The sequence below is a fragment of the Anguilla rostrata genome, chromosome 9 (assembly GCF_018555375.3).
Source record: "Anguilla rostrata isolate EN2019 chromosome 9, ASM1855537v3, whole genome shotgun sequence".
Taxonomy (NCBI): domain Eukaryota; kingdom Metazoa; phylum Chordata; class Actinopteri; order Anguilliformes; family Anguillidae; genus Anguilla; species Anguilla rostrata.
Genome location: NC_057941.1, coordinates 1,435,001 through 1,459,441, shown reverse-complemented (window position 1 = coordinate 1,459,441; position 24,441 = coordinate 1,435,001). Strand labels below are relative to the sequence as shown.

General features: G+C 47.9%; 2 protein-coding genes across 3 annotated transcripts in view; one reads left to right on the top strand and one right to left on the bottom strand.

Annotated features, from left to right (window-relative positions):
* nop16 (NOP16 nucleolar protein homolog (yeast)) overlaps window positions 1-24,441 on the bottom strand; it is a 288,906-nt gene that overhangs the window by 173,302 nt on the left and 91,163 nt on the right. The window lies entirely within an intron of this gene.
* The window catches only part of si:dkeyp-23e4.3 (rho GTPase-activating protein 7), a 51,058-nt gene continuing 26,640 nt past the window's right edge, over window positions 24-24,441 (top strand). For both annotated transcript variants that reach the window (XM_064349678.1, XM_064349677.1), the window contains exon 1: window positions 24-605. In XM_064349678.1, coding sequence (XP_064205748.1) covers window positions 491-605 — 115 coding nt within the window. In that variant the 5' untranslated portion in view covers window positions 24-490. The remainder of the gene's footprint in view (window positions 606-24,441) is intronic.

Sequence of the window (24,441 nt, the reverse complement as noted above, 5' to 3'; positions counted from 1 at the left end):
TCCGGGGTTAGGGGGGTGGGGGGAGCTGACAGTGAGATGCTATTTCCTCTTTGGGCTGGTCTGACACTAGCTAGTTGGGCTAAAAAAAAATATATTATTTTTTCTTCTTCTCTCTCCCTTTCTTCTTCTTTTACAGTCTCACGCACATTCTCTCTTCCTTTCTTATGCTTTCACTCGCACACACATTCTCTCTCTCTCACACACACACACACACACTCTCTCTCTTTCTCTCTCTCTCTCTTTCACACACTCTCTCGCTCTCTCTCTCTCTCTCTCTTTCACACCGTCTCTCGCTCTCTCTCGCTCTCTCTCTCTCTCTGCGAGAACTTCTCTGCAAATTGCATGCAGACTTTCTGCATCAGATGTCTGTGGGAGGACCTCCTCCCAGGACCAGCGGGCTGGCGGACTGGACCGGCGCTCCAGCAGAGCTCTCCGTGGACTAGGCGCAGTCTGACGGCGGGATTATTCGCGGAGAGAGCACCGCGGGAGCATGGCCCGCATGGCGAAGGCCCCCCTGAGGAGGTCCTTCAGCGACCACGTGAAGGTCTCCACCAACAAGGCCTGGGACATATTCTGGAAGAGCGCCCGGGAGAAGCGGCTGTCAGGTAAGGGGCATCCCGCTACCTCCTAACACCTGCGCTCGCGCGGAATTCCCGCGAAACCGGATGCTACGTGCCGTGCCGTCCCGTCCCGCGGAGATTTCGCGAACTTGTCTTTGGCGCTTCCTGAAGTGAAACCGTGGCTGAACGCGCGCAGCTCGGAGAGGGAAGTATGATTCTGCTTGAGTCTCTCAAAACGACACATTTTGTGGACGCTGCTGCCGCAGAGTAACTTATCGTTGCTGGAATTTTGGTAAATGGTGAATGACAGAAAGTTGTAGCATTATCCTAAAAAGAGGCGCGCTGACTGTGGTTCGAGAATTTGGGACTAAATACTCGAGGGCTCGAGTGTTTTCAGAGCACTCCTGCAGGAATGTGCAAACTGTCAGTGAGACTCGAGACCAAACACTGCAGTTTTCGCAGTGGATCTTTGAAGTGGCAGTGATGAAGCATAATTTTATCCAAACATAGATGGGACTGTGTACGCTTAATAATAAATATTATCGTCTCCAGCTCGACAAAATGTCAAACACCCGCCGACAGTCGCGTGAAGACGGGAAAGCAGCTGCTCGCGTCCCGACCGTAAACATCTGCATCGCATTAATGAGTTTACAGGACGAGATTGCTGGATTCACAGATCCCCAGAATTATGCAATGCTAAATTGTCTGGAATCCAACTGTTTCTAAACACACAAGGGGGGGGGTGGGGGCAGGAAGTACTCCAATAGCAGTTGTAATGGGAGACTCCACAGCAGAGTAGTGGGAGAACGCAGCCCCTCTCTCTGTCATTCTCTCTCTCTCACTATCTTTCTTTCTCTCTCATTGTCTCTCTCTGTATCTCTCTTTCTCTGTCCCTCTCTCTCTCTGTCCATCTCTATCTTAAATTCAAATTCAAATGTTCTTTCTTTTCAACAAGCAAACTTGTGATGCAAAAGCATCAAGGTACATACTGTAAATGACAAAGAACACACCCCCACAACCAGGAAAAAAGAGAGAATGAAAAAAATAGAAACAGCCCCCATACACATATGCAAATACAGTCACACTCTCTCTCTCCCTTTCGCTCTCCCCTCTCCCTCTCTCTCTCTCTCTCTCTCCATCCCTCCCTCTCTCCCTCTCTCTCTCTCTCCCTGTGGTTCTGGCCTCCCTAGGAGGTTCTCGCCCAGCCTATACATCACAGAGCTGTCCTAATATTTACTCCCGAACCGAAAGCTGTCATAACTTAGGCCAAATATGGAGCTGCACTCAGACACTACAATGCGCACACCAAGCTGCCCACCAGTCTGAGGTACCACCCTGCTGGGCCTTCTGTGCACGGAATCAGCCCCTCAGAGACTGAGAAATACCCACGCACAGATAATACCCCATCATAAAGACATTGACAGCAGTGTCGTAAAGTTTTTTAAAGAACGTGAAAAAATGTGAGAAATGTCTTGGGTACTTACGCAGATCTAAGCAAGCGTACCATCTACAGAAAGACCTTTACACCATTTTGGACACATGTTGCAGACAAGACAGTGAGATCTGTCTGCTGCCTGTCCAAAATGCAGAGGTGTGCAAGAGTAGTGTGCAAGCCAGGTGAGGCGAGTGTGCTCTTCAAAGTGCTCCTCCCTGCTTTAAATGGGGTGGAACACTGAGCACCTCCCTGCTTTAAATGGGGTGGAACACTCAGCACCTCCCTGGGTTAACATGGGGAGGAACACTGAGAACCTCCCTGCTTTAAATGGGGTGGAACACTCAGCACCTCCCTGGGTTAACATGGGGAGGAACACTGAGAACCTCCCTGCTTTAAATGGGGTGGAACACTGAGCACCTCCCTGCTTTAAATGGGGTGGAACACTGAGCACCTCCCTGCTTTAAATGGGGTGGAACACTCAGCACCTCCCTGGTTTAAATGGGGTGGAATACTCAGCACCTCCCTGCTTTAAATGGGGTGGAACACTCAGCACCTCCCTGTGTTTACAGGGGGTGGAACACTCAGCACCTCCCTGGGTTAACATGGGGAGGAACACTGAGCACCTCCCTGGGTTAACATGGGGAGGAACACTGAGCACCTCCCTGCTTTAAATGGGGTGGAACACTCAGCACCTCCCTGGGTTAACATGGGGAGGAACACTGAGCACCTCCCTGAGTTTCCAGGAGGAGTAACACTCAGCACATCCCTGAGTTTACAGGGGGAGGAACACTCAGCACCTCCCTGAGTTTACAGGGGGAGTAACACTGAGCACCTCCCTGAGTTTCCAGGGGGAGTAACACTCAGCACCTCCCTGAGTTTACAGGGGGAGTAACACTGAGCACCTCCCTGAGTTTACAGGGGGAGTAACACTGAGCACCTCCCTGGGTTAACATGGGGAGTAACACTGAGCACCTCCCTGAGTTTACAGGGGGAGGAACACTGAGCACCTCCCTGAGTTTACAGGGGGAGTAACACTGAGCACCTCCCTGAGTTTACAGGGGGAGTAACACTGAGCACCTCCCTGGGTTAACATGGGGAGGAACACTCAGCACCTCCCTGAGTTTACATGGGGAGTAACACTGAGCACCTCCCTGAGTTTCCAGGGGGAGTAACACTGTGCACCTCCCTGAGTTTCCAGGGGGAGTAACACTGTGCACCTCCCTGTGTTTCCAGGGGGAGTAACACTGTGCACCTCCCTGAGTTTCCAGGCGGAGGAACACTGAGCTGATTGGCCTCACTGTATCAATTACTGGCTTTAATTTAGCTTCAGAGCGGCTGCATTTCTGCAGCATTAGCTCAGCCTGGGTACGGCCTGGCCTGCTCCTCCACTCCTGCCATCCTCTTACGTGCCTGCTCCTCTGCTCCTGTCAGCTCCGTACGTGCGTTTAACTGGAACACTAATTCTCGGGGAGAGCGGGGAACCGTGGAGGCCTGCTGGAACAGAGGGAAGGCCTCTCGGTGCGAGATTAGAAAGAAAGCAGTTCCAGATGTTGCCTGAAAAGTCGGAAGCGGAATCGGATTACAAGTTTTCACAACAGCGAAGAGAATATCTGGAAGAAGAAGAAAAAAAAAAACCTATGACCTATTTAGAAATGGGTTCCACACACTGTTTTTGAAACTCATGAATATTTTAAATATTTGGTGAGCGGATCGTTGCTGGAGGAGTGTTTGATTTCAGCGCCCTTGATCTGGAAAACGCATCTTTAACAAAGTCCTGAAATATGAACAGCTGCTGTTAAAATGCTTCTTCATATTCAACTGGTGAATTGATCATCCCCTCAAACAGCCAAAACCGCATTTTACGCTGACGTGTAAAAACTGCGAAGGCTTGTGTTTTGAGTTGGATGAGCCCAAGGCTTGTCTTTCACCTGTGACATTTACATGACCATTTTAGAAAGCCCATCTCCACAAGACAACGGGTGGTCCAGGGCAAAGCACTCTGAATAAAGTTAATTTGCCATGACTCTACACATGCTCACAGATGTCCTCTTCAATGGAGATTGAATTAGCAAGTTTCTGTTTCAGTGACTTCTTTCCTGCCTATGAAACGCATCGGAAGAAACCATGAAGCAGTAAAGAGTTAACAATTAAAATTTGAAACAATTTTTCACCGTCTTCAGTTTTTAAGATTGCCGTTATGGGGTAACTTCAGCAAATAACTTCCCAGTTTAAATAAAAAATACGTGTCTAGCATAAACCCTCTAGTTTTCAGTGCAGCACGCTATTTTGGTACATGTTTGGCCAGTTCTATGGTACTTATTGCACAGATATGGAGGATAAGCATCACCAGATTTAAATGTCAAAATGAAAATGGTTGGGTGAGTAGCACGGTCACCTCATAACTCCGGGTTTGAATCCTGACCGAGGGCCTTTCTGTGTGCTGTTTGGGCCTTTCTGTGTGGAGTTTGGGCCTTTCTGTGTGCTGTTTGGGCCTTTCTGTGTGGAGTTTGGGCCTTTCTGTGTGCTGTTTGGGCCTTTCTGTGTGGAGCTTGCGTGTTCTCCTTGTGTCCGGGTGGGTTTCCTCCGGGCACTCCGGTGTTCTCCCACAGTCCAGAGACATGCAGGTTAGGCTAACTGACTCTAAATTGACCCTGGGTATGAGTGTGTGAGTGAATGGTGTGTGAATGGTGTGCGCCCTGCGATAGATTGACAACCGTCCAGGGTGTATTCCTGCCATTCACACACTGCATGCTGGGATAGGCAATCCCCCCCCCCCCCCCACCTCACCCCACCGTCGCCATGACCCTGATCTGCAATGTGCCTTAGAAAATGGATGGATGGATGGATGGATGGATGGATGGATGGATGGATGGATGGATGGATGGATGGATGGATGGATGGATGGGTGGATGGATGGATGAGTAAAAGGCTGAACCGCTGTCCTCACTTGATCACTGCAGTCAGCGTCAATGCAAATAGAAATTCCTGTTCACCAGGGATAAAATAATATTAAACATTTCCTCGCGGTCTTTCAATGTTTTTTTTTTTTTGTTTTTTTTTTTTTTACAAGCTGCCTCAGGGGTGCAGCCGCAGTTCGTTATCTCCTAGGGCTTGTCGGACCAGACAGGAGCTGAAATGCCTTTTCTGAACTTCGTACGACAGCGGTCGTGTTATTTCCCCTTTCGCTCAACTGAAACCCAGCAGTCATTAATCCGCATAAACTCAGTTTGCCACAGATCGCGACATCTCATTCACGAGGACGTCAGAATGTGACAGCGGCAGCCGATAAACGTTACTACCGAGGGGGGGGGCGAGGGGGTGGGAGAAGAAGCCGTTCTGACACGCTGACATTCTCTCACATCCGGAGACGGTCTCTCTGCGTCCCCGGTGGCCGATGCTGGGGAAGTGCGTCTGCCAAACCGTCGCTAATCTGAATGATCTGTGGCGCATTGAGCCATCCTGAACGAACCCGCACGCTTGCTAAAGTTCATTCAGACTCTTCTGCCGTTAGTTCTCATCGAGCAGGGGAATGAGCTAAGCGCGCTCCTGGAGAATCTTAGCCCGCCCGTTAAGAAAGAGAGAGAGAGTCGGTAAACAAAGCGAGTTGCTCATCGTGATTACGGATTGGCGCCCAGACGGTTTTATTTTAAAGGAAGTGAAGGTCAGCGTGTCGTGATGAGGACTCGCAGGGCTTCATAAAGGCGCACAGCTCAGGCTTTCCGTTCGTTCGCTGCTAGGGCCCGTTAACCCAAGTTTTAGAGGAAATGTGTGTTTTGCTCCATCGTCCAATATCGCCTCAAACATGGCGCAGGCCCGGGCGGCGGGAGGCAAACGCTGCCGGCTCTGAAGGTATTTTACGCGCAGCCTGTCTCTGAGATCACGCTGTGAGGTACGAACGGCCTTGAGCTGTGCCCCCTCTGGCGCCCCCCACAGGCCATGCCCCGAAACTGCATGCAGCCGAACGATAAAACTACCGGAAAAGGACTGAATGTTTTTTTTTAAAGCCTGTTTTACTCTTGGGCTCATGGGTCACCACCACTGAGGGTGGTTGGGTGGGGGTGGGGGGGTGGGGGGGGTCATCTTGTGTTCAGTTGTTCAGTCAGCCATGCTTATTATGCACAAATAAAAACATTGGATAACAAAAAGGGAACGGACTGAATGCAGGCTTTCTCTAAATCTGTCCTGATTTTCTCCACTAATGGTTTTCCGCTCATAAACAGATACTGCAGTGGCCATTAAGCTTTGTGATCACATATCCACAGTCCATTCAAACATTTTATTTATGTGCATTTTTACAAAGAATTTACTCTACTGCATAGAAAATCCTAAACATTTGGCTGTGTAATTAAATCATATTCATAGTATTCACAAATGTAAGTAGTGTGTGGTTGTGGTGGCAGAGACGTGGGGGGAGGGTCTGATAAATTCTATTCAATTATTTTTTGTATGTAAAATAAATGTCAAGCACCTCAAAGCCACTAAGAAGTGGCTCCTTTCCATACACACACACACACACACACACACACTCACACACTCACACACACACACTCACACACACACACACATACACACACACGCACGTATATGCATGCACCTTCAAAGTGAGACCAACACCTGTGCTCATGTGTAATTAAACAGTTGAGGGATGTAGTTAATCACACACAGTGATGAACAAGAATTACATTAAGCTTTCATTCCAGCCCTAATCCCTGTTTGGAGACCAATGGGAATTAATCTTAGTAGTAGGCAAGGCCAGCAAACTTGAGCTGCGTCATCCCGTGACCTGTAATCACTCAGAGGACGGCTTCCACACGCGTGTGCGTGTAAATCTTAATTACACGCGACCCAATCGTTCGGCATCCTGAAAGATCCCACCGTGCATCATTCTATTTTCTTATTCATTATTTATTTATTCGACATTTTGGACTTTTGGACCATTAGAAGCTGTAATCTTTTAATTCTGCTTAAATTATCCCGACAATAGCAATTTCCAGAGTTCACTTAATTTTTCCGTGGCTTAAGGGGATTATGCATGCTGTTATGGCCTTATCTCGCCCTCTGCCCGGAAGCGCCATTTTGCACTTTTATCACCTCAGACTGCGGGCGAAGTCTCCGTCTGCCGTCACCCAGTACTTACTAAATCAGCCTCTTAATCAGCCCAGAGAGAGACCCTTTCCACCCCAGCCACGCACGTGCAGATGTGCGGCCAGGCCGAGGAGCGGTAAATCTGTTCGGCAGCCGGTGCGCTTCACACGGCCTCTTGCTCTGAAAGGGGAACTCAGCTTCGACTGTGCCACCAGGAAGAGAGGAAAGGGAGAACTGCATTCAGAGCAAGATCAGAGAGACCGTTTTTCACTGACAGATGAGCAGATATAATCTATTTTAATTTATTAAAAACAGTTGAATGAATGATGCTCATTCTGCATTGTAATGAGCTAGTAGCTAATACTATTATTTTTTTTATTATTATTATCTTCGTCCTGTATAAATTAGGCATTGGCTCATAAAGTACAGATCCACATTCTGTGGCATAGTAGCATTAAACGCCAGGACTTGCAGCTCCCCGAATGACCAGCAGGGGTCACTGGTGTGTGATGAGACGGGCTATCCTGGCCTAAATAAGCCCTCTCATCCCTAGTCGGGGCCCGTCCGTTTCCTAGAACAGCACCAACAAGCTGAGCCGTCCGGGAGGCCCCTTCTCCCTTATTAATTACGACTGATTAATTATGACTAATTAGACCCTGATCTCACACACCGCGGCCCCTCTGCTTCATGTTCCAGCGTGTTCCAGGAGCGCTAGGCAACCAGGCGACTGTTTGCACAAACTGTGTCTGCTCTGTGTCCCAACGTGAACGAGCAGATGTTTACAGACGATCCGTAAAGTGTTATCACTACCAAATGTGGTCGTCCTCTGTTGTGGTCGTCCCCCGCGGTTGGATACATCCATCACGGTCACACACAATCACCCAGCTGTGTGTGGACGCCGTGTTGGGGGAGTGGGGATAAGGTGTGTTGGGGGAGTGAGGATAAGGTGTGTTGGGGTAGTGGGGATAAGGTGTGTTGTGATAGTGGGGATAAGGTGTGTTGGGGTAGTGGGGATAAGGTGTGTTGTGGTAGTGGGGATAAGGTGTGTTGTGGTAGTGGGGATAAGGTGTGTTGGGGGAGTGGGGATAAGGTGTGTGGGGGTGGGATAGTGTTGGGGAAATAGGTGTGTTGGGGAGGAGGATAAGGTGTGTTGGGTAGTGGGGATAAGGTGTGTTGGGTAGTGGGGATAAGGTGTGTTGGGGGAGGGGGATAAGGTGTGTTGGGGAGTGGGGATAAGGTGTGTTGGGGTAGTGGGGATAAGGTGTGTTGGGGAGGGGGATAAGGTGTGTTGGGGAGTGGGGATAAGGCGTGTTGGGGTAGTGGGGATAAGGTGTGTTGGGGGAGTGGGGATAAGGTGTGTTGGGAGAGTAGGGGTAAGGTGTGTTGGTGGAGTGTGGATAAGGTGTGTTGGGGGAGTGGGGATAAGGGTGTTACGGTAGTGGGGATAAGGTGTGTTGGGGAGAGGGGATAAGGTGTGTTGGAGGGGAGAGGATAAGGTGTGTTGGGGAGAGAGGATAAGGTGTGTTGGGGGAGAGGGGATAAGGTGTGTTGTGGTAGTGGGGATAAGGTGTGTTGCGGTAGTGGGGATAAGGTGTGTTGGGGGAGTGGGGATAAGGTGTGTTGGGGGAGAGGGGATAAGGTGTGTTGGGGTAGTGGGGATAAGGTGTGTTGCGGTAGTGGGGATAAGGTGTGTTGTGGTAGTGGGGATAAGGTGTGTTGGGGTAGTGGGGATAAGGTGTGTTGGGGGAGTGGGATAAGGTGTGTTGGGGGAGTGAGGATAAGGTGTGTTGGGGAGTGTGGATAAGGGTGTTGCGGTGTGGGGATAAGGTGTGTTGGGGAGAGGGGATAAGGTGTGTTGTGGTAGTGGGGATAAGGTGTGTTGCGGTAGTGGGATAAGGTGTGTTGGGGGAGGGGGATAAGGTGTGTTGGGGGAGTGGGGATAAGGTGTGTAGTGGTATGGGGATAAGGTGTGTTGGGGAGTGGGGATAAGGTGTGTTGGGGGAGTGGGGATAAGGTGTGTTGGGGTAGTGGGGATAAGGCGTGTTGGGGTAGTGGGGATAAGGCGTGTTGGGGTAGTGGGGATAAGGTGTGTTGGGGGAGAGAGGATAAGGTGTGTGGCGGTAGTGGGGATAAGGTGTGTTGCGGTAGTGGGGATAAGGCGTGTTTTGGCTGAAATGTGTGGGGAATGCTGGGAAGCTACGCAGTGCTCTTTAGCGTCAGAAGGGGCTCCTGTTTCAGCGGGGTGGTGATGTAAGGAGCAAGACGCTAAGCAGACCCGCTCTGGACGCAAATCGATTGCCTCACTGGCTTTCCCTTACGCAAAACCCTCCCATTAATGAGCGCGCTCACGCAATAAGGGTCAGATGTGGCTCCAGAGACGTGTCCTCCTTCTGCCAGCGGACTGCCAAGAGCGCGGGGGGGGGGGTCCACAGGGCGGTCGTCTGTTTGTCTGTGTTTTTGCGTGTGTCACCTCTACAACGGCAGAGGAACCATCTCGGGGATCTCAGGAAACGGAATGTTCCGTTAGCCAGACTTCAGTAAATTACAGCAATATATATATAAACCGTTTTTTATTTTTTATTTTATTCATTCATTCTAACGATTGGACTCGGAAAGGTTGGAATCATATCATTCAGTCTTGGAAAGTACCTTGGCACCTTGGCTCCATTAAAATGTTTTGGGGTTTTTTTTCTCCTGCAGTTCTGATTGGGTAATTTTTCTGTCTCCTGCTCATTATCCTGCAGCCCCCCCCCTTTTTATTGGAAGAAGCACAAACTCCAGGGGGCAGGTAGATAGACAGACCACCGGTTGGCCATACGGTTTGATTAAATAAACTATTTTCTTTTCTCTTGTTTTTTTCTTTTTTCTCAAAGTCACTGGAAGCAATACAATTTTTTTTCCTTCTTCTGTGTAGGCGAACTGTACCACAGGGAACTGAACACAGAACATTTTTCTCAACTCTGCAGAGAGAAAGAAAGTTTAGTTTTTGACCGCGGAGAGGAAGGCTGCCGCTGGCAGACAGAGTCTCGGAGCCGTTTCCGTGCGGATGACACAGCGGCCCTCCTGTCCCGGGCCCCTGGGACGCGTAAACAGCTCCGCCCGCGATCTTTAGCGTTCCCGCTGCCGCTCCTCACCTGGACGGAAAGCCTATTGTCTTGTGGAGTGCCGGACCGGCGCATAAATCTGTCCCGGTACAAACGCACGCACGCTCGCACGCACGCAGGCAGGCACTCACGCACGCAGGCACGCACGCACGCACGCACGCACACACGCAGGCAGGCACTCACGCACGCAGGCACCCACGCACGCACGCAGGCAGGCACGCAGGCACGCACGCAGGCACGCACGCACGCACGCACGCAGGCACGCACGCACGCACGCACGCACGCAGGCAGGCAGGCAGGCACGCACGCACGTACGCACGCAGGCAGGCAGGCAGGCAGGCAGGCAGGCACGCACGCACGCAGGCACGCACGCACGCACGCAGGCACGCACGCAGGCACGCACGCACGCACGCACGCACGCACGCACGCACGCACGCAGGCACGCAGGCACGCACGCACTCACGCATGCAGGCACGCACGCAGGCAGGGGGGAATACTGAGCCCTGCTTATTTGTACTGATGAATGGAATTAATGAGGTCGGCTGTGATTGATTCCGTATGAACGTGATGGCAAAAAAAAAGTTGTTTATTTTTGAGCTACATTTTTTTGAGCTGTACATCACTACTGTGATTCAGACATGCTTAAACATACACACACACACACACACAACCATACATAAACATACACACACATACACACACAACCATGCATAAGCATACACACACATACACACACAACCATGCATAAGCATACACACACACACACACACACACACATAACCATGCATAAACATACGCACACACAATCACACACAACCATACATAAACATACGCGTGCACACAAACCTCACACACACATACACAAACACAGGCATTCATGTATGGTTTTATATGTGGAATTCAGCACATAATATGCAAATGTACTGAATCCCATTAGTGAGCACACATTGCTGCCGTGTGTGTATGATTTAAGCGCACATGTAGAGACCCAGCTAAGCGTGCGCGAGGCACATGCTCTTATTAGAGCAGAGTACAAAGCAGGACAGAGTTTCAAGGTTAAACGCACTTTATGGACTTCCTAATAGGCGCTCAAAGCGCGCTCATTATCATCGTCTTCATTACGGCGAGCGTGGCCTGGAAGGCGTCTCATTCATCATCTCCCAGCCCGCGGGCCTCGACAAGCATCCTGCCTGCACCCTGCTGAAGTACTAACTGCAGCTCCGCAATAACTCTACCCCCTCCTTCCCCATCGCCACAATAACTCTACCCCCTCCTTCCCCATCGCCACAATAACTCTACCCCCTCCTTCCCCATCGCCACAATAACTTACCCTCCTTCCATCCACAATAATCCTACCCCTCCTTCCCCATCGCCACAATAACTCTACCCCCCTTCCCCATCGCCACAATAACTCTACCCCTCCTTCCCCATCGCCACAATAACTCTACCCCCTCCTTCCCCATCGCCACAATATTATACCCCTCCTTCTGCACAATAACATCCCCCTCTTCCCATCCTACAATAACTATACCCCTCCATTCCCATCCACAATAACTCTCCCCCTTCATTCGCCACAATAACTCTACCCCTCTTCCCATCCTACAATAACTTACCCCCTCCTTACCATCTCCACAATATCTAACCCCCTCCTTCCTACTCCCAATAACTACCCCTCCTTCCCATCGCACAATATCTACCCCTCCTCCCTCCACAATACTCACCCCCTGCTCTCCACCTCCACAATATCTACCCCCTCCTTCCCCATCTCCACAATATTTATACCCCCTTCTTCACAATATCAATACCCCCTTCTTCTCCATCTTTACAATATCTATACCCCCTCCATCTCTATCTCTATAATATCTATACCCCCTTCTTCACAATATCTACACTCCCTACTTCTCCATCTCTACAATATCTATACCCCCTCCTTATCCATCTCCACAATATCTATACCCCCTCCATCTCTACTTCCGCGATATCTACACCCCCTTCTTCTCCACCTTCAAAATATCGATACCCCTTCCTCTACAATAGCTACACCCCCTGCTGCTCCACCTCCACAATATCTACACCCACTCTCTCTCCATCTCCACAATATCTATGAACAGATGTAGAGTTAAAACTTGGGATATGATTTAAAGCTTTCATTGATATTCTTAGGGCAAAAAAGAAGCTTTTAAAGCAATGTGTGGTAATGTGTCTTGTTGGGGTAGTGTTGGTTATCTCGCAGTTTGCATATTGAGAGTAGCTATGCTATAGCTAGCGATGTTGCATTGGAAGATTTAGCTATCATATATCTAGGGGAGTTAGCATATTGGAGTGCTTGGGTATAGTAGCATGTTGCATATTGAGAGTAGCTATGCTATAGCTAGCGATGTTGCATATTGAGAGTAGCTATGCTATAGCTAGCGATGTTGGACAGGTAGACAGCAGTCTGAGAATGGTGTCGTGCCTCAAGCTGCACATTTCAAATCCTTAGTTCCTCATTTCTGAGGAGGATTTGCAGAACCATGTTTCAAATTCTCCGACTCATTCTCAGTTAATAACGCGTGTAGCTGTAGATCATTCACAAGGCCGTGAACTAGCAACAGCAGCATCAGAATATCTGTGCCCCTCTCCATCATGTCCATGCCATGCGCTTTGCCTTACAAAATTCAGCCGTGCGCTTCCCTGGGGGAGAACTGATGTAATAATTATTCATATGCACAATCATATAATATTACATTACATTAAATCACATTACAATCACTGAGCCGATTAGCTGTTGTCCCGAGTGACATGCAGAAGTGGATAACAGTGTCGCTCTCAGGAATACAAAAATACAGCATCAACCAAGAAGACACAGAGGCCCATGTATAACTAATAAACATAATGTAACCCAAACAAATAGCAGTTTGCATTGTAACAAAACAGTAGGCTATATGCGGTTATTTAAGGGCTGTCAGGTGACTCACTCTGGTGTAGGCTGTTAGCAGGGCAGGGATGGGCCCCACGGTCCGGTACTGAATCCGGACCATGCCGGTATCACCAAATCCCACTGCCGTTAGTTTCGTTCAGCGAAGGAGGACTCCGGGCGAGAGCGCCTTCCCATCATGCAATGCTGCAGCCTCTGTCTGGCCGGGTGTCTGGGTGTCTGAAGCCGGCCTGGGGCAGCAGCATGGAGACGGTGACTGGCATTTACTGCTCAGCTGACATTTGGAGCAGTCCTTGCCTGGAGAGAAAGTTGCAGGGAGTTTCTTGACGCCTGACAGCCTCCGTATTTATTAGCAGAACAGCCATAAAAGGCTGTGACTAAGCCTCCCCTTCTATGCAATTTTAATGCACTTTCACACAGTCCAGTAAACTCCTTCAGTATTCATATTAACTAGGAGCAACTTGTCACCGAAACAACCTTTCATTAATGCCATGCTTTAATATTAATGAGCTATTGAAATTTTCAGCATTATTACTTAACGAAGAAGTTAAAATTCAGCATTATGAGCTTCTCATTGGCTCAGTGAGCAGATGAAAGCCCAAAATCAGTGTTGACATTGCTAGTGTGAGTCTGGGTAAGAGCATTTCCCAGTTCACAGACCACAGGCTCTCTACCATGGAGAACAGCCATGAGGGAATGTACAGGGCCAACTACACTATGATGTCACAATGGTACATAGCCACTACAAACATTGTGCCACACAGTGATGTCATAATGGTGAGTACAATGCCGAGTTGAACCATTAGGGGGCCCTGGTTAATCATCTCAACAGGCCCTGTGCATCACATATAGGCCTACACACTTTTGCATCCGTAGAGCAATGAGCGAGGACCATTTTCTCAAACACAGCCTCCTATAGCTCGAACACCGGCAAAAACTCACCAAACGCAATCAACTAGGCCAATCCCATCACACTGGCTCAGCCTATTGGATAAGCCAACAAACAACAAAAGACAATCATCTAACAAACGTGGCTATAGTCAGCCTAGACAACAGCAGCTATATGCAAATGTACATTTACTCTCTAAGCTTGAAGTATGGAGAAATATCCATATTTGACACTGCATTGCTGGCATCAGTAGTCTTTCTAATGCTTTTTTTTGAAGGCAAAGTCCTTTTTAAGGTTATACTCAATCAAAGGTGGATGGTTCAGTCTGTTTTCATGCATGAATGTCTGTTCTTTTTCATTCACAACTTGGAAAATGATCTTTCTCCACTGGTGTTTGAAGTGGGAAGTGTGAAATATATATTTTGAGCGCATTATCAGAGTAAGGAAACGCACATTGGGGGTGTCACTCTTTCAGTAGTAACAGATGATTCCTGGATAAATGGTCCCTGGTAGCATTTGTGCTCGGCTTGTCGGCTACTATTGCGGGGGAATTTCAACAAGTGTGGATGGTGTGGATAGAAGGTCCAGATAAACTGAACCAAAAAGCGTTTGACCTCTTGCCATCTCCTCTATTGCTTTCAGCAAACTTCTTCCTGAGTACTAGCATACTTTCCTGAACCTTCCCGAGCATACTCAGGCACCTGTCTCCTGAGCACACACTCACACCCTGCACTTCAAGCACTTCACCACTTCCCTCACAACCTGAGCACACTAACCTCAGACACTTCGACACCTTCCAAGCACACTTCTCTGAGCACACTAACCTCAGCACACTTCCCTGAGCACACTAACCTCAGCACACTTCCCTGAGCACACTAACCTCAGCACACTTCCCTGAGCACACTAACCTCAGCACACTTCCCTGAGCACAGTACCTAGCACACTTCCTGACACACTAATCCAGCCCCTTCGAGCACACTAACCTCACCACTCCTGGAGCAGTAACCTGCACTTCTCTGAGCACACTGCACGCCCGCGTATCCAGCACTGCGGGTCCTACTGCCCGAGCTGAAGTGTTGTGCGCTGGCGATATCCGCGGTGAGCGAGGCTTCGCGTCATAAAACCCGCCGTGGAAGCGGCCCGCGCGTCGCCCCGGATAACAAAACGCACAACGATTGGAGCTCGATGCTCCGATAAGCCGGCCGCGAGCCGCCGGTCATAAATAACGGGACGCGGTCGGTAAACACGGTGACGAGGACGGGCCGGTCCCGGGCCAGCGCCAGCGCCAGGCCCTCACACGCGCGACCGAGCCGCGCGTGAGGAGCTCGGGAGGAACGCTCCGGACGGTTTTAAAGGATTTATGGGGTTCCGTGAGGTGAAGTCTTCTGAGATATCACCCTGTCTCTGGCGTTCAAGTGGATGTGATGCTCCTCGGCCATATCGATATAAAGACAGGGAGGGAGTGAGTGAGGTGAGAGAGTGGGGGGGGAGAGAGAGAGAGAGACAGAGAGAGAGATATGGAGGAATAGATAGAGGGCGAGAGGAGGAGCCGGAGAGGAAGATCGGAGAGAGACAGTAGGGAGTGGGGGGAAGCGAGGAGAGATGAGATCGGGAGAGAGGATGTGAGATAGCATAGAGAGAGAGAGACAGGGAGGGAGGAGGGAGGGAAAGAGTGAGAGGGAGAGAGAGAGAGACAGAGAGACAGAGAGAGAGATATGGAGGAATAGATAGAGGGGAGAGAGATGGAGGGAGAGAGACAGATGGAGAGAGACAGAGAGAGAGAGACAGACAGAGGGAGAGAGAGGGGAGAGAGACAGAGAGAGTTTTCACCAAATAATCACACAATGGATAACATTTCCACAGGTACAACCTAACAAAAGAGCACATTAACAAGAATAAGAGAAAAGACCTGCTTGTCAGACTTTCACTAATAACTTGATTTTGAATTAATGGCCTGTTCTATCTCAACTTAACACAGTGAAAGGTAGAATAAATAAATCACCATTCACAGGAAATAACCACATCCTCAGTATTGGCAGCACAATAAAAAGTTATTTCTACTTAAAGACCAAGACATTTCTCCATCTGCAGCATCTACATGTTCATCATCTATATCTGAGTTTAAAAAGTCTTAAGTTACTGGTCTGGTCTCTCCAGTAGAATGGAAACAGAATGAAGCTCTGTTTTTTGTTAGGTGTTTCCTTAGACTGCCTCAGATCTATGTTCTGCTGGAGCAGTACTGCAAGACACTGGCCCCTGGCAATAAGCACGAAAAAGACAAAAATAATGATTTCCCATAAAAACCAAAAATATCAGCCCTCAGTGAAACAAATACAGTTTCGTAGGTTGAAGTAAAAACTATACTGTGTATGAGCTTGTAAATGTACAAATCTACAAAATAACATATATTCACAATAATATCAAAATTAAATTTTGGTTCAAAACATGTACATTGTTTCAGAATTATCGAGGAAAGCCATGAGCTGAGTTTAGTATGGCAGTATGGCATCTGTGTGATCACAACACCATGCTAACCCAAATAATGACTGTGTGACGAATTTAATAATAGTAAGAAAGACCTTGCAAGCATACAGACTCAGCTCGTTTGAGACTGAGGGACAGGAGAGTACCTGACTGTGCCACTCTGTGGAGACGGGGGTTGCTGTTCCAATCCAGGCTGTGGAGCAGCAGCAGGAAAATACATGGCCTTCTGACGCATATCCCTGTGAAAGAAAAGGAATATGTTCAATTACTTTGTGAAGGTAATTACTCCCACAAAACCTCTTTATTGAAAATCTTTGCGCTTTCATTTTTCTTTTTCAGACGGAAATATTGATAGTGCTCGATACTTTGTAACCTTTGGCAGCATAAAAGCTTTGCAAGTCATGTCAATAGAGCACTTCTGCATGGAATTGAACTGAGCGGAGTGCAATGGACAAAGTGGGAGAGAAAGAGAAATGCAAATTCAAAATCAAATATTATTTATATAAGGCATTTTACAAAATAATGTGTCATAATTCACTTCACAGTGTACCCTAAACCTCAACAGACAAAACCAAAGGTGGGTAAAAAAAAAAACAACATGGCAGCTCAGTGTGGTACAACCAAGCATGCTTATTGAATGACCGGACTTCATGCCCATATAAGGGTCCCCCTAGTGCACAGTTTCTGGCTCCAATTTGTACAACATGGCAGCGCCCACAAACTACACTTTCCGGGCTTCAAAACACCAAGCCCATGGAGAGTCAATGGGTGACATCACAATGACTTTGTTCATATTTGATACAGTCTTTGGGTACGATGTCTGTAGTAGCGATGTACCACCACTGTACAGTATGATGTGGCAACGTAGCAAACATGACACAACTGCATAGCTGACATGCTCATTCATTACAGATCGTTACATAAATCAGTAAACCTCAAACACATTGAGACCCACCACACAACACACATGTGCAAACACACACACACACACACACACACGCACGTGCGCGCACACACACACACAGACACACGCACACGCACACACACACACACACACAGACACACGCACACACACACACACACACACACACACACACACACACGCACAGACACACACACACACACACACACACACACACACACACACACACACGCACACACACACACACACACACACACACACACAGACACACACAGAAGATGACTCTCAGGTCCGCTGTCCATATCTCAGGGGCAGTGAAGTGCGCTGAGCAGGAGATGAGAGCTGCATTCAGCTTCAGCTGCCAGCCAGACAACTGCCTGACGACTCAATCCCCACCTGGGACTGGAGGGGCGCGAGCGATCCTGAGGTCCAGGCGCACCGATGCTTTGTTTGTGATCAGGAAAACAAGCCCCCCCACTCCCCACCCCCCCACCCACCAGTGAAACATTCTGCCACGCTGTTGTTGTCTGACAGTGAAAACAAAACACTCAGTTCAGTTTATCGGGTGTGACCCGGACACTTCCACCGCAGACATTTTCCTCTGTCATTTCTTCTGTTCGCACGCCTGCTTTTTTATTTCCTTACTGCGGGTTACGCACTGACAGCGCAATAACCATGAATTTCAATCGCCAGCTTTTCCCTCGTTTCTGTTGGTTCTCAGGTTTCCACAAACAAACAGTTTGATAAAAATTAATTTAGCGTCCACTCCTGAAGTACTACGAGACCTCTTGCAGCCACTAGGTGTCATGTTAGTTATGAAGACATTTTAGGTCGATCACAGACACATATTACTGTTTTTATTTTATTTTTTCATTAATTGTTGATGTTAAGCTGCATGTTTAAGGAAACCTCTTTGATCACTATACATGTGTGCATGTTTCGACATTCTGGCTGGACGTTCATTTCTGAGAACTTAAAAAGCTTTTAATTCAAATGAACAAGAAAAATTGTAACTAGTTAAAATTTAATTCTTGTTATCTAAAATTCACATTCATACTCGTTAAAATTGAATTCTTGATATCAAAAATAATAAAAGAATAAAAAAATAAAAGCTTAAACAGCCTGCCATACTCCAGGCCATTTCTGCCAGAGCTTGCACCATTGTGACATCACTGTGACATCACAGCTTCATGGAGCAGGTACACTGTCTCCTAGGCGCTAATGTCAGGGCATAAAGGCAGCTTCCTGCTAGCGGCGCTGTTTCCAGCATGGCTGCCCCACGTCAGCGAACGACCGCTAATTCTGTCAGGTTTCATTCTCGCGTACCCCTCCTCGGTTCAGCGCACGCCCTCTGACCCTCCGCTCACAGAGGAGAGGATCATGGGAAGCCCGCACGCCATCGCTGAGAATGCGCGTGACACACACGCGTGACACGCGCGCATGGCTGCCTGTATGCTCCCCGGCGCACGCTGATGGATGTGTCCCCGGGCTCTGGCCTTTTCAGACCGGAGCAGCCGGGAATAGCCGGGCCGGACCCTGGCAACCCGGCGGCGGTGCAGAAGCTCCGACTTCCACACAGCTCGTCTTCCGCTTGCGGCTGCAAGCCGGGCTTTAATGTCACCGTCTTCAACACGCGGTGATTTTCAATAATAAAAGACGCCATGACATTTTCATCAAACCCACCCACTCCCGCCTCCCGCACACCCCCACACCCCCACACCCCCACCCCCCACGAGCAGGCAGAACGCCTTCCTTCGGGAAAGTGAAGACGAGTATCGGCGTTTTTCTTTCTTTTTCTTTCCTCCATAAATCTGTCATCACGTCAAGTGGCTTAATGATCGTGGGTGCAATCTGCAGAAGCGCCGTTTTTTTTGTTTACCTTGCTGAGTGTTTGTGAGAAATCAGAGAAATGCTAAACAAACGCAGACAGGCAGCTCATTCTGTCCCGTCCGTCTGGATTATACTCTCACACGACTGCGTAAGAGCGCAGACACACATCTCCGCCTCTATGGCAGGGCTCTAAGAACACAGCAAACCTGCATGCGTATTTTAATGCTCTGTATGCTAGTAGTGTCCTGTGCGTGTTCCTTTTCACTCTTACCTGGGGGGGCAGGTGAGCCAGCGTGGGGTGGGGGGGCAGGTTGGACCAGCATGCCACCATCGCTGACCACTGCAAACAAAATTAATTAATTATTTTTTTGGTGGAGGGGGATTGGCCTTAATTAAGGGAATGCAGGTTAATTAAATATTAAACTCCTTGCTGGCCAGCATTCTGTGGGACACCTGTGTCTGCAGGTATGGCACCTGCACTTCTGACTCCAGCTCATGCTCGCCTGTTTCCAGGTCTCCACCCCTGCCGTCTCCAGCCCGGTCATCACTATGGCAACCGCTGTATGCAACATAAGCAATTATTCCCCATGTATATGGTGTATATTCTCACTGAACAACAACAGTGACCCCTTAACACATTGTTGGCTATGTTATATGCGGCCTGCTTTCTATGGGGCAGAGTCTGTTTTTTAAGGCAGCTTTGAGATCAATTTATGTTTCACGCAGCCTTGGAACACACCAACAGAACACACATTTCCAGGCGCGTACTACGAGCTGTTACAGTGCGTTGGACCTCGTCGGGAGAAAAGAGCAGAACGGGGAGGACTGCCCGGTCTCGGGTTTTGGGCTGCGATGGTGTGGTGGTGTGAGGAGCGGAAAGAGGAAGCCGTTATCAGTTCCGCTGGAAGACTCCGGAACATTTGGCTTAGAGTCCTGTACAGATGGGCGAGATAGACTGGCTGGCAGGAAGGCAATCCCCATTAATAAGCAAGAAAGAAAGAATGAAGAAAAGAAAGAAAGAAAGAAAGAAAGAGAGAAAGAAAGAATGAAGAAAAGAAAGAAGAAGAGAAAGAAAGAAAGAAAGAAAGAAAGAAAGAAAGAAAGAAAAAGAAATGGGGCAGGGTTTGACTCACAGTGCACGCTGGTTAATGGCAGTGCTTTATACCAAGAGGGTTACAGTTAGGGTCTACATGGCCTTTGCTTCTTAATTTTAGCCACATCTAACTTTCTATATAAATGCGAGAAGGGTAATATCTGCCTGATCCAGCCTGATCTTTTGACCTTTGACCTTTGACCTGTTACGTCATCGCTCGCCACTTCGGCTCCGTATTCGATATCTTTGATTATTTCGAACTTTGGCATTTGGCTCCCGACTGCAAGACAGGACGATTCAGAACCGCCCTCTTTACTGATCGATCAGAGTATGAAGGAGCTCATGTTTATGACAGTAAGGTCATCCTGCTATAGTCCTACACTATCCTCATTAACTGAAAGAAACGGTAGCAGGTCATACCTGAAGTTCACACTTTCCATTGTACATTAGGAAATAGGTGACAGAAGCTTTGGTTCACTCAAAAGTGCACTGTACTAGGAGCCAATTACAGCACAAAGCGCCCAAGATGTAATGACCCAGGGAAATGCATGGATGTTAACACATGTTAGTACAGGCTAGGCCAAACATTAACACTTAAAAACTGGTCTACAACTCAACAAAAGAGAAGCGATTACTCCCTGCAGGGGGCTGAAAGAACCCTGTGAAAGGCACATTTTGTGAAAACGTCCAAATAAAGGGTTAGATAGTGACAGGTTGTTATTATAACGCTGTTTGTACATGAGGGATTAAACACAAAGAAGGTTGGGCTCAAGGATCATCAAAATTGAATACATGTAAGATTTTTTTTCTGCCATCTTGCTGGTCTTTATGGTTTCTCTCTCTAGCGCTCTCTCTCTCTCTCTCCCTCTCCCTCATTCGTTCCCTCTATCTCTCTCTATCTAACACTACATCTCTCTATTTCCCTCTCATTCCCTCTCTTTTTCGTCCAGACTGTACCATGGACCTAAACAGGAAGCCAACCCACTCTGAATGGCATGATGAAGTTGATTAGATAGGGATTTTTTTCTGCAGAGACATTTGCCATAAATGGGCATTTTAAACACCACAGGATTTTATACTCCTAATTTCTTTATATTTGTGGGTTTGCTATAGATGTGCCACAGGCCACTGACTGAATTGTAGTTTCCCATGACAGAGTCATGTGACCTCTGGACTTGTAAAGTGCCGTATTCACTGACTGAAAAATGTTTCTTTTATGGATTAGGAGGTTAGCACAGTCTAGCAACTGTTTGGCAAAGTGTGTGATATGTATGTATATTTAAAACACAAGCACTTTTCAAATTAGCGTAAGCTACTGATTTATAGCAGTTTGGGACATAAATGGGTGTAAATGAAGTTACTCTGAAATATGTAGTTAGGATAAAAGTGCAACTGCCTCGCTAATTTGACCATAACAAAAGATATGATGATTATGAGGCTGTGATTCTTTGTGCTTTTTTATCCTCTCAGATGTTATATAAGAGAAGCATTTTCACTATGAATTGTGAGGCTTGTTTCATGACAGCATTATGACAATTTGCAGTTGGGATCACAAATCATTTTCAAAACACATTACAGAAAACTTTGATGCGTGTAATCTGCAGATAAACGGCTCACCTCCTCAGGGCTTCTGCATGTCTGTCATCCTCTGGCAGCTGGTGTTCTTCAAAGAGGAAAATATACCTGTTTGAATATAATAGAACGTTTAACAGATCCCAATTTATCTGTACAAAACAGGTTAATCATGCTGTATGTAATATCTTGCTGGTGCTGTATATTTACTATTTTATTACAAATCTGGAGTTAAATCTGGAGCCATCGTGTTGTTTGTTGTGTTATTTTTTTAAATGATGAGAATGAAAATGAGCCATTTCCTGTCAGTTAAACATTTGTCATTCCTCCTTTTGACTACTTTCATTGTGGTAGGCCTGTTTTTCCTTAATTTTATTAAAACTGAGGGGATTGCAAAGCAGGAGACAAACAGTTTCCTTGGACTGAAGCTAAATTACCCTTTAAAAAGGCTCTTGTGTCCACCAGTGATCACAGATTTCACACCACACCCATTCCTGTTTCCTGGATTTTCAGACCTTAAAGTTGTTCCTGGTGTTGGTTGTACACTTTATTGTACGTCGCTCTGGATAAGAGCGTCTGCCAAGTGCCTGTAATGTAATGTCTCAAAACGGGTTAATATACAGACACAAAAAATCTTCCTTCCTTTTTTTGTGAATGACCCTAAGCTCTATTTTAAGGTGTTTTGGGTTTGTCTGGTTTCGTAGTTTTCAGACAGGATGTTATTTGACATCGCCGTGAGAGAACAAGGCCCCTGGGTCCCTCCTCCCTGTCTGGGCACAGGTCTCTTCTCCCACAGGATGCTGGGTAGTGGCTGAGGGCTGATGGGTAATGGCTGGGTGCAGGTCTCCTGTCCCGTGGGCTGATGGGTAATGGCTGAGGGCTGATGAGTGTGTGTGTGTGTGAGTGAGTGTGTGAGAATGAGTGAGTGCTCTGTGAGTGTGTGTGTGAGTGCGTATGCGTGTGTGCGTGTGTGCATGAATGGGTGTGAGCATGTATGCATGTGAGTGTGCATATGTGTGAACATGCACGCATGTCAGTGTGTGTGTGTGTGTATGTGTGTGTGTGAATCTGGCAGCACACAGGTGCATATCAGTGTCCGGGTCTGTGAGTGCTCGTGAGCGTGTGTGTGTGTGTGTGAGAGAGTAGTGCAGTGTGGTGTGGTGTGTTTGTGAGATCGCACAGGTGTACAGTCGGTCTGTAGTGCTCGTGAGGTGGTGTGTGTGTGTGTGTGTGTGTGTGTGAGAGAGTGAGTGAGTGTGTGAGAGAGAGTGAGTGTGGGGTGAGTGTGGGGTGTGTGTGTGTGTGTGTTGGTGAGAGAGTGATGTGTGTGGTGAGTTGTGTGTGTGTGTGTGTGTGTGTGTGTGTGTGAGAGAGGAGGGGAGTGTCTGTGAGTGTGTGTGTGTGTGTGTGTGCGTGCGTGTGAGCGCTCGTGTGTGTATGTGGGTGTGTGTGTGTGTGTGTGCGTGTGAGCGCTCGTGTGTGTGTAACTCTGCTAAGCGGCGGTGAGAAGGGGAGATTAGGCAGACTGGGCAGTAAAGTGTTTGCACACTGAGAGCTCAGTCTGTGTGCTCTGGCCCTTAGCGCTGTGTACCGAGCAGCTGCCATCAAACCGAGCAAGAGACAAACGGCGAGCTCTTCTTCTTCTTCTGTTTCTGCATTTTATGAGCCGCTTTGTTCAGCTGCGGCCTCCCTCAGTCACTGCCACTTCTGTATTGTGGCTCCTTCATGCTAATTATTCCTAAATTGAACGTGTCATTTTTTAAAAATTATTTAATGTGCTAAATCCATTCAGTGTTTTTTTTTTTTGTTTTAACATGCTCAGGGAAACAGATGTGCTCTGACATTACCTTCAGGATCTGTACACCTGCCAGCAGTTTGGTTCACTCAAACCTTGACTCACGCTGTCAGAATAAAAGCCAGCTAAACGTGGAATTGAAAACTTCACAAAAGAATCTAATTTTCCCAAATATACCATCACATCTGCTGAGCTGGATTCGGGTTTGATTCAGTCATAATGCGCTGCCATGTGGCCCCAGCCATCAATGAGAGTGAATGACAGGGTAACTACGCCTACTCATTATTATCAAAGAATTTTTAAAAATTCAATCTAGAAAAGCATGTGTTACAATCCCAAATAGCGCAGCCTTGAACGTATATTTGGAGAGTGTTGGGGCACAGTCCAGCTAATCCAACACAACACAGTCCAGCTAATCCAACACAACACAGTCCAGCTAATCCAACACAACACAGTCCAGCTAATCTAGCTCAACACAGTCCAGATAATCCAGCACAACACAGTCCAGATAATCCAGCACAACACAGTCCAGCTAATCCAGCTCAACACAGTCCAGATAATCCAGCACAGCCCAGCTAATACAGCATGACACAGTCCAGCTAATCCAGCACAGCCCAGCTAATACAGCATGACACAGTCCTAGTTTATCCAGCGCAACACAGTCCAGCTAATCCAGCGCGACACAGCCAAGTTAATCCAGGGCAACACAGTCTATCTAATCCAGCACAGCACAGTCTAGCTGATCTAGCACAGCA